The 15,396-nt window shown below is 36.0% G+C and overlaps 2 protein-coding genes across 2 annotated transcripts; one reads left to right on the forward strand and one right to left on the reverse strand.

The window, feature by feature from the left end:
* The first annotated feature begins 9,349 nt into the window (after positions 1-9,349).
* LOC145058943 (uncharacterized) lies at positions 9,350-10,518 on the forward strand. The gene is made up of 2 exons (XM_079006823.1): positions 9,350-9,804; positions 9,924-10,518. The coding sequence occupies exons 1-2, from the start codon at positions 9,350-9,352 to the stop codon at positions 10,516-10,518; spliced, it is 1,050 nt and encodes a 349-aa protein (XP_078862949.1).
* A 3,587-nt stretch (positions 10,519-14,105) lies between these two features.
* LOC145070031 (uncharacterized) lies at positions 14,106-15,187 on the reverse strand. The gene is made up of 3 exons (XM_079016951.1): positions 15,048-15,187; positions 14,762-14,864; positions 14,106-14,337 (listed from the first exon to the last, which is right to left on the reverse strand). Exons 1-3 carry the CDS (start codon positions 15,052-15,054, stop codon positions 14,244-14,246), a joined length of 204 nt encoding a protein of 67 aa, XP_078873077.1. The 5' UTR covers positions 15,055-15,187; the 3' UTR covers positions 14,106-14,243.
* Positions 15,188-15,396: the final 209 nt, after the last annotated feature.

Here is a 15,396-nt window from a genome sequence, read left to right on the forward strand (position 1 = left end):
ACGGGATTTGCACTCGGTTTAAATTGGCGACTCGGCGAGTCTATATTCTTAGACTCGGCGAGTCTGCCAGTCTGGAAGAAACCCTAATTTCAAGGGTTTGCACCCTATTTAAACAACTCTATGAGCCCAAAATCAGCCTCCATCACCCACAAAACGTCCCTTACTAAACCCTAGCTCTCCTTTAAGCATTCTTGGAGTATTTCTCACCTTGTGAAGGATTTTGGTGCATTTTGGAGTTAGAAGAAAAAGAGAGGAGAGGGGTTTTCAAGATGAGCAAAGAAGATCCGAGTTTCTTGTGTCATTCCAGATCCCATTGAGGTATAAAGCTCGAATCTTTGGTTATTATCATGTAGATCTCCTTAAAAGCTTGCTAGTGTAGTTTTTGAGCCATTTATAGACATTGATGTCGATTTAAGAGTAGTTAAGATGAATGGGATTCAGATCTAAGCATTTCAGAACTCCTTAAGCTCAAGGTTTCCACCTTTATTGAGCTAAATTCCCATTCCAAACCTATATCTCCTCTTTTAGCTCATTATTGGGTATTTGAGCTTCTTATGAGCATGCATGCATGTAAAGTTAGAAACTTTACGTGTGAAACCAATCCTAGGAACCCAGATCTATGAATTGGATGCACTGGAATCGAGAAAAATCGACTGTATAGTAATGACATGCATGGGACTCGACAAGTTGTTCTTCAGACTCGACGAGTCGAGTCGCGAGTCCCCGATCTTTCCCTGTTTGAGAGTTTAGGGTGGGATCAGTGAGTGGGAAATGGACTGGGTGAGTTAGAGCTCAGATCTAGTAATGGAGGGACTTGGCAAGTCTACGCCCTGACTCGGTGAGTCCATGGCAATCTTCTTGCCACAAGAACAGACTCGACGAGTTGTTCATACAACTCGGAGAGTCATAGACTGGACGCATTCATAGGATGAAGGAGGACTCAATGAGTTGTTCATACAACTCGACGAGTCAGATGAAGATGGACTCGATGTTTGTATCGAAGAAGAACTCATCGAGTCTTTGCTAAATTCGACGAGTTTAAGCGAGTAACGGATTAGAAAAGGTGTTAGGGACTCAGCGAGTTGGCGGCCCAACTCGGTGAGTCCGGTCCACTGAAAGTTGACTTTGACTAGGAAGTTGACTTTAACCAGGGGTAAAATAGTCATTTTACCCTGAGGGTAGTTATCAGTACTTGATCTAGTGTTTTTGGGATTTGTAGCCGGGGAGTTCCGGAGCAACATTAAGTCAGTTTCAGATTTAGCATCTCAGCAGCCAGCGTTACGAGGTGAGTTTCCTTCCGGTAGGAATGGGTCTACGGCCACAATGCCGACCCGTTTAGTTAGCAGTAGTTTCGGACTTTGGTCTGATGCAGTAGTTAGTGTGCTTGACGTCTTTGTGATTCAAGCATGTCTTTGTGTTATGTGTTCCGGACTTCGGTCCGATGCAGTATGCAGTATATGTGTTATGATTATATTATGCTATGTTAAGTCAGATTCCGGACTTCGGTTCGATGCAGTTTCCAGACTTCGGTCCGATGCAGAGGGCAAGGCCCTTGTCAGTTTTCGGACTTTGGTCTGATGCAGTCCCGGACTTCGGTCCGATGCAGTTTCTGAATTTCGGTCCGATGTAGTGGGTAAGGCCCAGTATGTGCTTTATGTGTTATTGTATGGTATATGGTAGTTTGGGGGACCTCACTAAGCTTCGTACTTACAGTTTCATTTTTGGTTTTAGGTACTTCCGCTAGCAAGGGGAAGAGCTTGGGTTGATGGCATGGCACACACCACAGTTGCAGTTTTATCCTGGGAGTTTTATTCAGATATTTTGATATGATATTGAATTCAGTTTTGAATTGATACATTTACTATGACATTTTGTGACATATGATTCATGGTTTTACTATATAACATTTGATGTTGTGGTTTCTAGTAATAATAAAACAAAAATTTTTGGATTGTATTTTTCAGACGTTTCATGTAAGATGAGCGGTATCTTGTGGATTTGGTTCCTATTCCTTTAAGTGGGAACAAGGTTATCATAGGCATGGACTGGTTGAGCCCTAATGGGGGAGTGATTGACTGTGCGCAGCAACTGGTACGTGTCAAGACCTCAAGTAGAGGAGAGCCGGTGATTCAAGACGAGAGGCCACAGCATGGACCAGCTTTGTGTTCGGCAGCAAGGGTTAGGCGCTACCTCCAACAGGGTTGCGCAAGGTATGTCGCCTACGTTATGGATACCCGGGAGGCAGGTAAGGTGACCGTGAGTGATGTACCAGTGGTGAGAGAGTACCCGGACGAGTTTCCAGAGGAGTTGCCTGGGATACCTCCAGAGAGACATGAGGAGTTCAGGATCAACCTAGTCCCTGATGCGGCTCCGATAGCCAAGTCACCATATCATTTGGCTCCTCACGAGATGTAGGAGTTGTCTACATAACTGTAGGAGCTGGTAGACAAGGGATTCATTAGGCCGAGTAGTTCTCCTTGGGGAGCCCCGATCTTGTTTGTGAAGAAGAAGGACGGGTCGCATCGGATGTGTATAGATTACTGGGAGCTGAACAAGGTAATGGTGAAGAACCGTTACCCACTCCCAAGGATTGATGATCTCTTCAACCAGCTACAGGGGGCGTCTTGGTTTTCCAAGATAGATTTGTGTTCAGGCTACCACCAGGTGCGAGTCAGATATGAGGATGTACAGAAGACTGCTTTTTGGACTCGCTATGGCGAGTACAAGTTTGTGGTGATGCCCTTTGGGCTCAATAATGCCCCTGCCGCGTTCATGGACCTCATGAACCGCGTATATAGACTGATGTTTGATTGGTCTGTGATAGTATTTATTGATGACATCTTGGTTTACTCCAAGAATCAGAAGCAGCATGAGGAGAATTTGAGGGAGGTGTTGGATACCCTGAGGAGGGAGAATTTGTACGCTAAGTTCTCCAAGTGTGAGTTCTAGTTGCGCGAGGTGCAGTTTATGGGGCACCTTATGCTGGGTTTTAAGTACTATAACACTTCTATGGTGCACATACAACCCTAATAGCTTTGGATCTAAGTTTTCTCTAGTTATACATGCAAAAAAAATTATCCAAAGCATGAAGCCTACAACTTGCATACAATTTGACATATGAATCATAAAATTAAGTTAGAAGATTACCTCTTGTTGTAGCTTGTTGAATTTTTCCTTTAAGAGCTTAGCACCCCAAGTACGATGCCTCAAACGGTTCACAAACACCATGAACAATTGGAGAACAAATTAGAGTGGTTATGGAGCACACAAAATCATCCATCTCTTAGAATAATCCACCCTTATTTCGATTTTTGGGCTTTAGTGGGTTACATATATAGTGTAGAATTCGAAGAGTTATATGTAACGCTAATTCTTACACTTAGGCTTATGATCCATAACTTATTTGGACTAATAATTTATGGACTTTCATATAAGCTTAGCCCATTACAAATTAATCATGGATCAATAGCCCAAACGATACGTCTCACTGATTTACATAATCAGTCCCCGTTAATTTAATTAGTCTCTTTTGATCACTAAATTAATTCCAAACTAATTCTCGATCCATACTAATTAAATAATATGATTTCTCAATTAATATATTATACTTATAATATATTAATAAATCACAAATAACCTCTTTCTCAAATATCCATCCTATCATATTGTTCTGGTGAAGGCAAACCAAAATGGACCATGCTACTCTCGGGTCAAGTACATACCAAATATAGTTATGGGCTTAGACACCTAATCCAACACTCACCCACTTGGATAAGTCTAATAACTATAACTGCAAGTACGACTTCAAAACCCAACTAGCAATCGTAGCTCTCAAAAGCCATTGTCGAACTCTGACCTAGTCAATGACATGTCCATTAGATAAGGGATAATTTATTCCTCCATTCTACAAGATATCGTACGAACTAAGACATGGATTATAATCATTCTCTTTATTCATGTGTTGTTTCCCGATTTCCGATTTATGACGACCGACTAATTAAATAAATCAAATCAGTCCAGGCTTGGCCAAGCGCTTAGGGTTGTCATCCCTAAATCATCGAGGGGCCTATAGAGATATCACTTTTATCCCTAAATCAGTCCAGGCGAGTTGGGTCGTGGTCCCCCAACCTTTTCTGTTACTGGGAAAACTCATTGAGTCTAGGAGATGACTCAGCAAGTTGGACATGGTTTTTGGGTTTTGGAAGATTGAAGAACTCGATGAGTTCAAGGAGGAACTCGGCGAGTTGTGAGTGAAATGTCCTAACTCTGTTATGAAGAGGAACTCGACGAGTTCAGGAAAGAACTCGACAAGTTGGATCGAGATTTCCAGGGTTTTATGGATCATGGAACTCGGCGAGTTGAGTCAACCTGGATGTTGACTTTAACCAGGATGTTGACTTTGACTTTGACCATTGACCAGAGTTGACCCTAAAAGAGGTTATGGGTATGAAAGGGTAATTAAAGGAGATTTTTATATGTAGAAGTTTGAAAGGACTTGATCCCATAGTCGAGGACAGTTCAACTACTACACGACATTTAATGTGAGTTACCTTCCAGTAAAAGTGGGTCGAAGGCACCAATGTCGGCCCACTAGTAAGAGTTATAATAGAGATGATTTTCTTTGTGATAATGATCTGGTATGTCACCATCTTTTATGCTTTATGTGCAAGTATGTTATAATATCATGTGATAGTGGTAGGAGGGGTAGGATAGACCCTAGTATCGATCGATAGGTCTGAATTGGTATGCTAGCACCTGGATAAGCTAGGCAGTATATGACTTATGTGTTTATGAGCTAGAATGTTATATGGTAAAAGTAGGGGTGAAATAGTCCCCGATACCGATCGAAAGGACCGAAGGGGTGGGCCAGCACCCTAATATACTAGGCGATGTACAGGTCAAAAGGACCGAAGGGGGTAGGCCAGCACCCTGACATGCTAGGCAAGTTACCTGTTGCAAGAGGCCGAAGGGGTAGGCCAGCGCCCTGATATGCTAGGCAGTTCCCGGTTGGAAGAGACCGAAGGGGGTAGTCCAGTACCCGGATATGTTAGACAATATGATTATTGTATGGTATGTGGTATGATGGGGGAACTCACTAAGCTTTGTGCTTACAGTTTCAACTTTTGTTTCAGGTCCTTCTTCTTCGAAGGGAAAGGAGTCGGCACGATAGCAGCGCATCGCATACACGATTTTCCGCACTATGACGTTCTTGGGATTTTGTACTCTGACATTATTATATTATGACATGTTTTGAGACTTATGACTTATGGGTTTTTACAATATGAGATGACTCCATGGTGTTTTCAATAATCCATTTTATGAATTATTAAATTAAAAATGAATTTTTTTGGTCTTAAATTTTAGGATGTTACATTATCAATATGCTTTCTAACTTCATTCACTTTGAAATTGAGAACACCATTCAATTCCCAACGCCAATTGTCTTCCTCTTGGTTCGGTTGAAAGGATCAAATCAACAATAATAAGTCTTCTAATTGACTTTGTAAAGCTTCACCTTCAAAATTACGATTCCAAAGCCAATACCAACCATCTTCCCATCTATCCGCTATAGAACAATTACGATTTTGCTCTAGATAAAAGAAATGTGAAAAATGATCTTTTAAAGGAATATTACCTATCTAAGTATCCAAAAATTTAGTGGTTCTTCCATTCCCTACCGTCTTCTTGAGACATGAAAAAGGAATAATACCCCTTTCATGCATGGTATTATGGAACCAATAATATAAGACCAAGCCGCAGAAGTTGTAACTCTATAACTACTACAACAAACACCAATCGGATAATCATACAGAGTTGAAATCACCTTAACCCATAATTAATTTTTTTTCTTTAACAAACCTTCAACGCCATTTTTGGATCAAATCAAGATTAATAGCCTCAAGACTACCAAAACCGAGACCTCTTTTTTCCTTGGAAACCAACACTAAATTCCAATTAACCCAAGAAAGTTTTTTTAGAACTCCCATCAAATCCCCAAAAAAATTTAGCACGCATGGATTCCAAATATTTCCTAACCTGCACTGGCTTCAGAAAAAGAGACATATAGTAGTTCCCTAACGAACCCAGAACAGAAGTAATCAAAACTTATCTACCACTAATAGATAACATATTTGCCTTCCAATTTGACAGTTTCTCTAAAACTTATCAATTATTGGCTCCCAACCTTTAATCAATGTCATACTAGCACCCACGGGTAAACCTAGGTAAGAAAAAGGAAGTTTACCAGGTCTACAACCAGTCAGTGTAGCAACCGACATAACCTTGCCGAAAGCAACCCATATACCAAAAAGATTGGATTTATGCAGATTTATTCTAAGACCGGAAGCATAGAAAAAACAATCAAATAAACGAACCAAGTAGATAACATTCTCTCTAGATCACTCTCCCATAAGCAACACATCATCCACATAAAGAAAGTAAGAAAGAGTCAAAGATTCAATTTTTATACTTCGAAAAACACCCGCCTCCATAGCATCTGTAATAGCAACATGAAGACCCTCCATTATAAGAATGAACAAAAACAGAGATAAATGATCACCTTGACGAAGGCCTCCATCATAATTATAATTTTTTTTTCTTTATTTAAAAGCTTAATTTATGAAATTTATTCTCAATTTCATTTTTTTTTAAATTTAGCATAATTGAAAAGTTTATCTCTTTCTAAAGAAAAAGATTTTGTAAGGATTTCACAAACATTATTGACTCAATAAATCCTCCTTAATAAATGAAGATTTTTTTTTACCACATATGAATCTCTCGTGAGTTTTAACATTTGTCATTTTGTGGTATTTTTAAAATAAATATTATCTCCTTTTTAATTTTTGATTTGTTTCAATTTTTAAAATTAAAGTCATCTATTTATATATGTAAAGTATTAAATATCATATATACGATATTAAATTGCAATAAATATGTTTCTTTCTTTTTTATTTTAAAGTTATATATTAAAAAATATTTTATATTTATATTTTAATTTAATGTTTAATCTTTTTTTAAATTAACCCGTGTAATACACGAGTCTTACACTTAATATATAATTATTGATCCGTTTGAAACATCTAGAGAAAAATAACAATATTGAGTATTTTGAATTCAAAAATTACGATGATAAGGTTGAATTTGATAGGTGATTTTAAAATTAAGACAATTAAGACAAAACTGTAAAAATGGTCCCTATGGTATGCATTTTTTTGGGGTTTTAGTCCAAACCCTGACTTTTTTGGATTAGTGGTCCTTTTGAGCTAGTTTCGTTGCGGATTTGGTCCCTCAGTAAACTGAAATGACATTAATACCCTTGGAATATTTAATTTCCATTTTTCTTTCAGTTTTTTTAGAATATAAGATTTATTTATTTTAATAATTAAAAAATAAAAGAAGGTCCACCTCTCTCTCTTTCTCTCCACAACCTGCGACTAAAATCATATAAACACACACTTATACATCAAACTTCACATATAAACACACATCTGCTCTTCAAAATGCTTGTGTTAATTAATTTCCCAATGTTTATAAAAATCATCTTCACATATATATAAACATAAAGAGTGAGGGAACACATTACCGTACACAATAATTACACAAACATTAACCCAACAACAATGGTGATTGATTTCAGAAACATTAACCCAACAACAATGGTGATTGATTTGGAGTGTAATGGAGGAAAATCATATCAGTGATTTTTTTTATCATTGCTCGTTCTTTCCCGATTCAGAGTGTGAGGGAGAGAACCATTTATCAAATCAAATAAAATAGGATATTAGATAGTTAGGTATAGGAGAGGGGAATGCTGAGAGAGATGAGATCACCAAATCCACCATCTCTTCCCTTAAGCCACCACCGTCGCTGCTCAAGAAAGGTGATGAACATACAGATTGTAAGAAAATGGGAGGAAGATAGTGTAGGGAGAAATCGAGGTCGGTTTCCGAAGAGAGAGGTGAGTAAAGAGAAGTTTCCTCTCACCACTTTTCTGGTGAACCCCCCATAGTCCCCATTGTCGTTTTTCCGATGAGCCCCTCACCATCCCTTTTACAGTTGAAAACGGAAAAGAAAAAAAAAACGGATGTTTCGATTTTCACAGATCTGGGTCTAAAGTTGTCGATGTTGGAAACTTGCTTAATGGTCTATAGTTGCCACTAGAGTTTGAGGGAATAACGGAGGAAGTATAAGGTAGATGGAGAAGCACAGATCGCCGGTGGATTTGACATCACTGAGTTGAATCAGATGTAGATCCTCTTCTATCTCTGGCATGATAAATGAAGGTGATGGTGGCGGAGTGGGGAGGCGCTGAATGTTGCCGGATTTTTATTTGTAGGGGTTTCCGTCAAGAGGAGGGATGAGAGGAACATAGTTCTGGTTAGAGGCCAAATTTATTTTGGACGTGGAGGTGGAAGACGACTTTATAGAGAGAGAGAGAGAGAGAGAGAGAGAGAAAGAGAGGCCAAAATTAATTAATTATTTTCTTTTTCATTTAAATTAAATAGAAAAAAACATTAAAAAAATAAATCTTAAGGGCATTACAGTCATTTTAGTTTACCATGGGACCAAATCCGCAATGTAACTAACTCAAAAAGACCACTAATCCAAAAACGTCGGAATTTGGACTAAAACCTTAAAAAAATACATACCACAGGGATATTTTTGCAATTTTGTCTAAAATTAAATCCCAAAAGCTTATCACTTTATCAGCTCCTCCTTAATATCCGATGCCCATACCTTATGTTCTCGTAATGGTTTTCATGATTTTGATTTCACTTTCCCCACGTTCATTCATTATACGCAAAACAAGAAAATCAAAAGGTAATTAATAAATTAGGAAACTAGATAAGTTATTAAAAAAAAACAGATGATTAACGAAAAAATCAAAATTAAATATATTAGGATACCAAAAACCAAAAAACTTTCCTCTCTATCGTTCGGCGCCGTTTACTATTCCGACTGTCATTCTCTGGTGTTTCCTCTACGCGCCGCCGGACTTGTGCTGACCTCTATTTGTTCTTTGTCTCTCCACTCCAACGTCCAAAGTACTCATCGTCGGAGTTGTAAGTATTGTTTTTTTTTTATCTCTAATTTTATTAGTCTTCACTCTTTCTTTCACAATAATATTAACGTGACATTAGGTACATTTTTATAGTGATTAAAAGCCTGGAACAAAACAAAACAAGGTTGAATTACACAATGTTATAACCAGCATAATTTTTACGAAAAATGAATTAGAAATTAGGATGATTTTGTTTGTTAAAGAAGTATATTTTATAATTATAATTGTTGTAAAAGAATGGCCCATGCATGCAGTCCAATGGATCCCAAATTTTCTTGCGACATGAACATGGAAATTCTTTCAAGAACATCCCTAAAGACTCTTGATATAACGCGTTGCATCAACAAACAATTCGAGAAACTCACATACGACCCAGGTTTTCTCAACTTTTACAAGAAACGAAACAAAATCGTATCGGGTTTTCTAATACAAAAAGGTGGAAATGGGTACGAGTTTGCACCAGGACCCGAATCAAACAATCTTGATCTTGGTTTTCTACCTCACGATGCTAAAATTCTAGCATCTTCAGAGCAAGGAATCATGGTCTTCGAGAGTCCTCATCCACAGCTTCAAGACTCCATTGTTTACCATGTTTGTAAACCTTCATCTAAGCAGGTTTTACCATTGCCATATCCAAAAACCAGTTATACAATCGATAATGTTTACATGGTTGTGGTGGGTTCGAAGCCATTACATTACAAAATCGTTAGATTATCTGATTATACAAGCGATACTGATTATGGGTATGTTCGGTGTTAGTTGCATAGATTTTATAGTTTTATTTGTGGAATTGTGGGTACTTCTTTTTCCTGAATAATAACTAATTATTCTAATTGTGATTCTTGTTTGCATTTTGTTCAAGAAATGGGCGATGCACATCATATCATTGTGAAATTTTCGACTCAAGGGAATGGACATGGAGAGTAAAAGATCATGTAATATTGCCTTATACTGTCTACATCAAATCTAACTATCAATGGATCACCACAAGGGGCTCAATCTACATGTTATTGTCGAACAAAGAAGTTTTGAAATTTGATGCATATTCTGAAGAATGGACAACCTTTTCAACACCTATTCAAACCCTCTACTATCCTTTTTCAGAAAATCCTCGACTGAGGAAACTCGTAAAGTATCAAGGCAAGTTGGGGTTCGCTTGTATGACACCAAGTTTTCATTCTTGGGAGATTTGGGTTCTTACAGTTGATCAATCATGGGAGAAACTTGACGTTTTGGACATGAAAAAAGATATTGCAAAATTATCACTAGTAGCGATATATGATGCAGACACGTGGGTTATGAATGAGTTCAAGACACTTGTATTTTACAGTTTTAAAGAAGGTGGTTGTATCAGTAAAGCCCGAAAGTCTTATGGAGGTTATTCTCCTATTCGGATCTTACCCTTTCGATCTGATTTTGAGCCAATAGATTTAAAGCCAGTAAATTTAAAAGGTTGATAAAAGTTGATGATTTTTGCTTAATTGAAAACAATTATTACATATATTTATATAATGATAACTTCATCATGTGTTGAATCAAATAGGTCTATGATTTTTTATTTTAACATATTTGCAAGCTTTTGAAGAGGTGTGACATTATTACATGAAGTGACAAAAATCACACCATTCATTCTAACCTTAGATGTTATAAAATGCAATTTATAGTAAATATTTAAGAATTAAAACTTTTATTTTTCCCATTGAATAGCTCAATGGTCATTGAACTCTAAATTCATTTAGGTGCTGTTTGTTTTTCTTAAAAAACCTCTTCAAAACTCTTATTGCTGCGCGGCGCAGCACACGCGCAGCACTTTTTGTCCCGCAACAGTTTGTTTTTCGGAAGTTTTCTGGGCTTAAAACCTCTGCCCGTGTGCTTCTTGGGGAAGCACTTGTTGTATCTCTTCCCACCTCTTCTCACCCCTTCAAACCTAAACTTAAAAAAATCCAACCAAAAAACAATGTCCCTTTTTTTTCCAAAAAGCTAAGAACGATGATATGTTGTTTTTTAGATATTACGTTTATGGTCCATGAAGTATATTTAATATTACATTTATGGTCCTTTACTTATTTACTATATTTTATTTTCATCCCTTTAACATTTAATACATTAAATTTATATCCTTTTAACTGTTTTCTCCTATTTGATATAAATAAGTTAATTCATTTTAATGTTGTTTTCTAAATTAGTTTATTTTAAATTTTTATTGTCTGCAGATGTTAAAAAAAACAAACACGCTTTTTATTACAGTCTGCAGCCGTTTGGTCCACCTCTTCTGGTGCAGAGGTTTGCAGAGGTGATTCGCGGACTTTTTGAATTTTTGCTTCAGAAAAACAAACAAAACCTTAATGTCAATGTGTCATCTCACAATTGTTGAGTTTTATCCATTAAACTTATCATTATAGATGCTCTTAGACCCGAGGGTATATACATGAACAATTTTTTAGTTTTTGTCTGTCATGTCAGAATTTCCCTCACCAAAACCTAAGGTGCGTAAGGGAACAATCTGGCACTTAATTTTTTTTTAATAAAAGTAATTGATTTTTAAAATTTATAATTTTTTTAAATGAGTAATAAACATAAAAATTAATTAAAATTAAAACATCACTTCATTAATTAAAATAAAAATTACATTAAAAAAACTAAGATTAAAATACTAGAAAAACAACCATATATATATATATATATATATATATATATATATATATATATATATATATATATATATATATATATATATATATATATAAACAAACGATCTAAGAAAAATACTTTTTCATAATCTTCTCCCTCTTCTTCAAAATTAGCTCGAGAGCCGGTCCCGAAAGATGATCAATTTTTTCAATCAAGAACCTCATATCATCCATTTATTGCCTCTCTACGCGCGCCTTCTTTTTTCGGCTTCTTTTTCTTTTTCGAACGTCAAACGTTTAGTGAAATTAAGATTATATCGATCAAATGTCTTCGTCATTTTCCGCATTTCATCCATGTCCATATGGAAATCCGATGCACCTAAAGAAGTTCCATTTTCCCTTCCTTTTTGTTTTGCCCCTACCCATCGGTTGGACAATTTCTTCTAGTTCGAGTTTGTCCTCATTTAAATCTAGATCTACACGAGCATCGGATTAAATTGTGTAAATACTAGAGTCCGTTTTTGTTCTTTTTGATTGTCCTCCTCCTAGTATAAACTCTTGCTTTTTTTTCCACCTTGGACTTTGAACAAACAATCGTGCGACTTGAATGGCTTTCTCGTTTTCTCTCAAAAAAAAATGCAAAGCTTCCTGAAAAATTTATTCATCTCCTTGCCTGCTTCTCCATTAGGCTTTTAGGTTGTTGTACAGCTTGTTCATTTTTGAAACGGCATTCACTAGTTCTTGAAACTTTGAATTTAATTGATGTTTAGTACGATAGTCGTCATCTTTTCCCAACTCCATGTGAAATTTCTCAAGAATGCGAAGCGAAAAATGATCCGTTGGTTGTGTATCTCCCGTCGTTGAATCCTATGAAATGTCAATCTAAGCTTTTTTCAAAACTAGCTCTTCTTGGCGAAGCTAGAATTTTAGATTAGCCATGTATTATATATATATATATATATATATATATATATATATATAAACCATTTGAATGAGTTATATGTCTATATGGTAATTTATGTCATGTACATGAGTTTATAGTTTTATATCATAAAAAAAGATTACACTAAGTACATACTGCAATGTTACTTGTATCGTTATAAGTTTGATGTATGACAAAACATTAACATCCAAAAACATTAATTACAATTGAATGCATACCGAAAGAGACGGAGAATATAGTTGAGGTGGGCTTTCACTGGTAATATACTAATACCAATGGAGTTAGGGGGCACAACACCCACTAGCCCCCTACTGACTTCGCCCCTGTCCATGATATCGACCTCTACCTTCCCTCTTGCGTCTGTTGTTTTTCTTTGCAACGTTGGGATGGTATAGGTTAACTTTCTCATACAATCTCGTCCTCCGACCCATTGATCATTTGGTATTGTGGTTGAGAGTGAGAGGGTTGTGTTTCGGTTTGGGTTTGGGTTTGAGATTGGTAGAGCGGGGTTTGGGTTATCGGTTGATTTGGCAAAATTTGATCGGGAAAAACAACAAAGCTTGAAATTTGGAGGAATATTTGGAACTTGCATCTGGTAGAATTGTCTAACATTTTGATATTGAAATTGTAGATGAGATTGAATGGGAGCATTTAATTATGGACGATAAACCCCTTGAGATGAATCAAGAGCGAAAATGTTTCGAGTTGGGTTGCTTGAACTCGAAACATTGGTTTTTTTTCTTCTATTGGAGTTTGGGGTTTAATCGTGAATCTTCTAACTATATTTTTTAGCTAATAAAAAGACGTAGTTTCATAAAGTTTAGTACTTAAACTTAGGTTTAGTACCTAAACTTAGGTTTAGTACCTAAGCTAGAAGCTCTCCTATCCCGCACACCAATTCCCACACCCTCAGTGTTGTGTTCTAAGGTGCATTCTGAGGTGCAAGATCTGTTCTCGCTTTTGCTTCCCACAAAGCACCGCATGGCCTTAGCAACAATACCGCTAAATATTGTTTTCATAATAATAAAACTTATTGTGAACAATTATAAGACATTGGCTTATATTCTTTGAGTTATATTTGATGTTTTGTCATTAAAACTTACCCTAGATGGTATTATTGATAACTAAACCGAATAACCAAACTTTTTTGACTTGCTTATTTTGACACTTCAATTAAATTTGAACACAAATGAGTTTGTGTAACTACGTTTGTAACTCTATCCTTCATTGAGTAGGTTAATAAGAATGAAAATAATTCTTTTTTTACCAATAGCTTCCTTATATTGATAAAAACTAGCTTACACAAACATATATTAAAAACTAACTTGTAGTTTATAATCTAGCATGTCAAAAAATAAGTGAGCACGACAAAAACAGAAACATGTGAGAGAAGCAGCACAAAAGCATACAAAGCATGGAAAGCAAAACACAACTTTATTAAAGGAGCCAAATTATAAACAGACAAAATACATGTGACAAAAGAAGAATATTTATTTCAGATAATAATAAATCTGCAGAATAAACTTTTTCATAATGTCAATATATAAAATGTTAAATATAGATGATACAATCATTCAGAAAAAAAAGAAAAAAGAGATGATACTCTCTGTTATTTCTTGGAGTTTTTAGCTCCTGCATCACCACCACTCCCTGCAGCCTGTGCTGCCTTCTTTGCAGCCTTTTCTTGGAGTGCTTTTGCATCCCTGTATAGTCACAAGTTTAATTACAGAATTTAAACAAAATTGATAAAATACAAAGTAAAAGAGATTGAATTGATGATAGTTGTTACTAAGAAGCATATCAAACTCATAAGATTTTGAGATGAAAAGATCAATGGAACTATCAAGAAAAAGCAAAGAAAGCCTTGAACTATTGCAGAATCATTGTTTTATATGCGGATAATAGTAGAAAAAGTTTGAGTATTTAGGTTATAGTCTAATTTTTCATGACAAACGACAGATCAATTCAAGACAATTGATTGTTGACTCATGAAGAGGGATCCTAAATTTATTGTATTAAAAGCTAAATTGAACTTTAAAACTCAATGATTAACTAAATCGCTGCAATATTTAACAAGAATTAGCAACCAAATCGAAATCGCTAAAAAACTAGGGCAAAAAATCGAACCTTTCACGGCGTTGCTCAGGGGTCAATCCATCGTCTTTGGTCTTTCCTTTACCGCCATTACGAGCATTGGCTCTTTCACGATCTTTCTCCCTCTGGTTGCCGCGTTAGATCCCCCATTAAGGAAAGCATACAAGATTCACATGCTTATAGACACGAAATCAAATGAAGATTAAAATCGATAAACAAATACCTAGAATTTTCGTTAGATTGGATCAGATCGAATAGGAAATCGAATAAAAAAACATAACAAACGAACAATCACAATCAAAACCCTTTGAAAGGATATGAGTCATCGTCGATCAAGAAATCTCTGTCAGAGTTTTGTTTGGTATTGAAGATGAAATCGAGAGAAGAGGGTTGAATAAGAAGGGTTGTTGACCACTTTCTGCATACATAGTAGTGTTTTGAGTAAATTTACACTTTGACCCACATCTTTATTTTTTAGCAGGTTTGGTCCTTGAATTGGTATATTACTTCAAATAGTATTATATACCTACCTCTTCATATATCAATATAATGTAATCAATTTTATATTTTTAATAGCAACTATATATGTATTGTTCTACATTATTTAGCAATATTTTTCCACAAAGAATATATTGTGCCAAATTTAATGTAAACTTATATAAACTAAT

Source organism: Lactuca serriola, chromosome 1 (genome assembly GCF_051521515.1).
Source record: "Lactuca serriola cultivar US96UC23 chromosome 1, Lser_US96UC23_V15, whole genome shotgun sequence".
Taxonomy (NCBI): domain Eukaryota; kingdom Viridiplantae; phylum Streptophyta; class Magnoliopsida; order Asterales; family Asteraceae; genus Lactuca; species Lactuca serriola.

Coding starts and splice junctions, on each gene's coding strand:
- LOC145058943 (XM_079006823.1), top strand. CDS start 9,350: ATGGAAATTCTTTCAAGAACATCCCTAAAGACTCTTGATATAACGCGT. Junction 9,805..9,923: donor ACAAGCGATACTGATTATGG/GTATGTTCGGTG, acceptor ATTTTGTTCAAG/AAATGGGCGATGCACATCAT.
- LOC145070031 (XM_079016951.1), bottom strand. Junction 14,338..14,761: donor CCTGAGCAACGCCGTGAAAG/GTTCGATTTTTT, acceptor GTGACTATACAG/GGATGCAAAAGCACTCCAAG.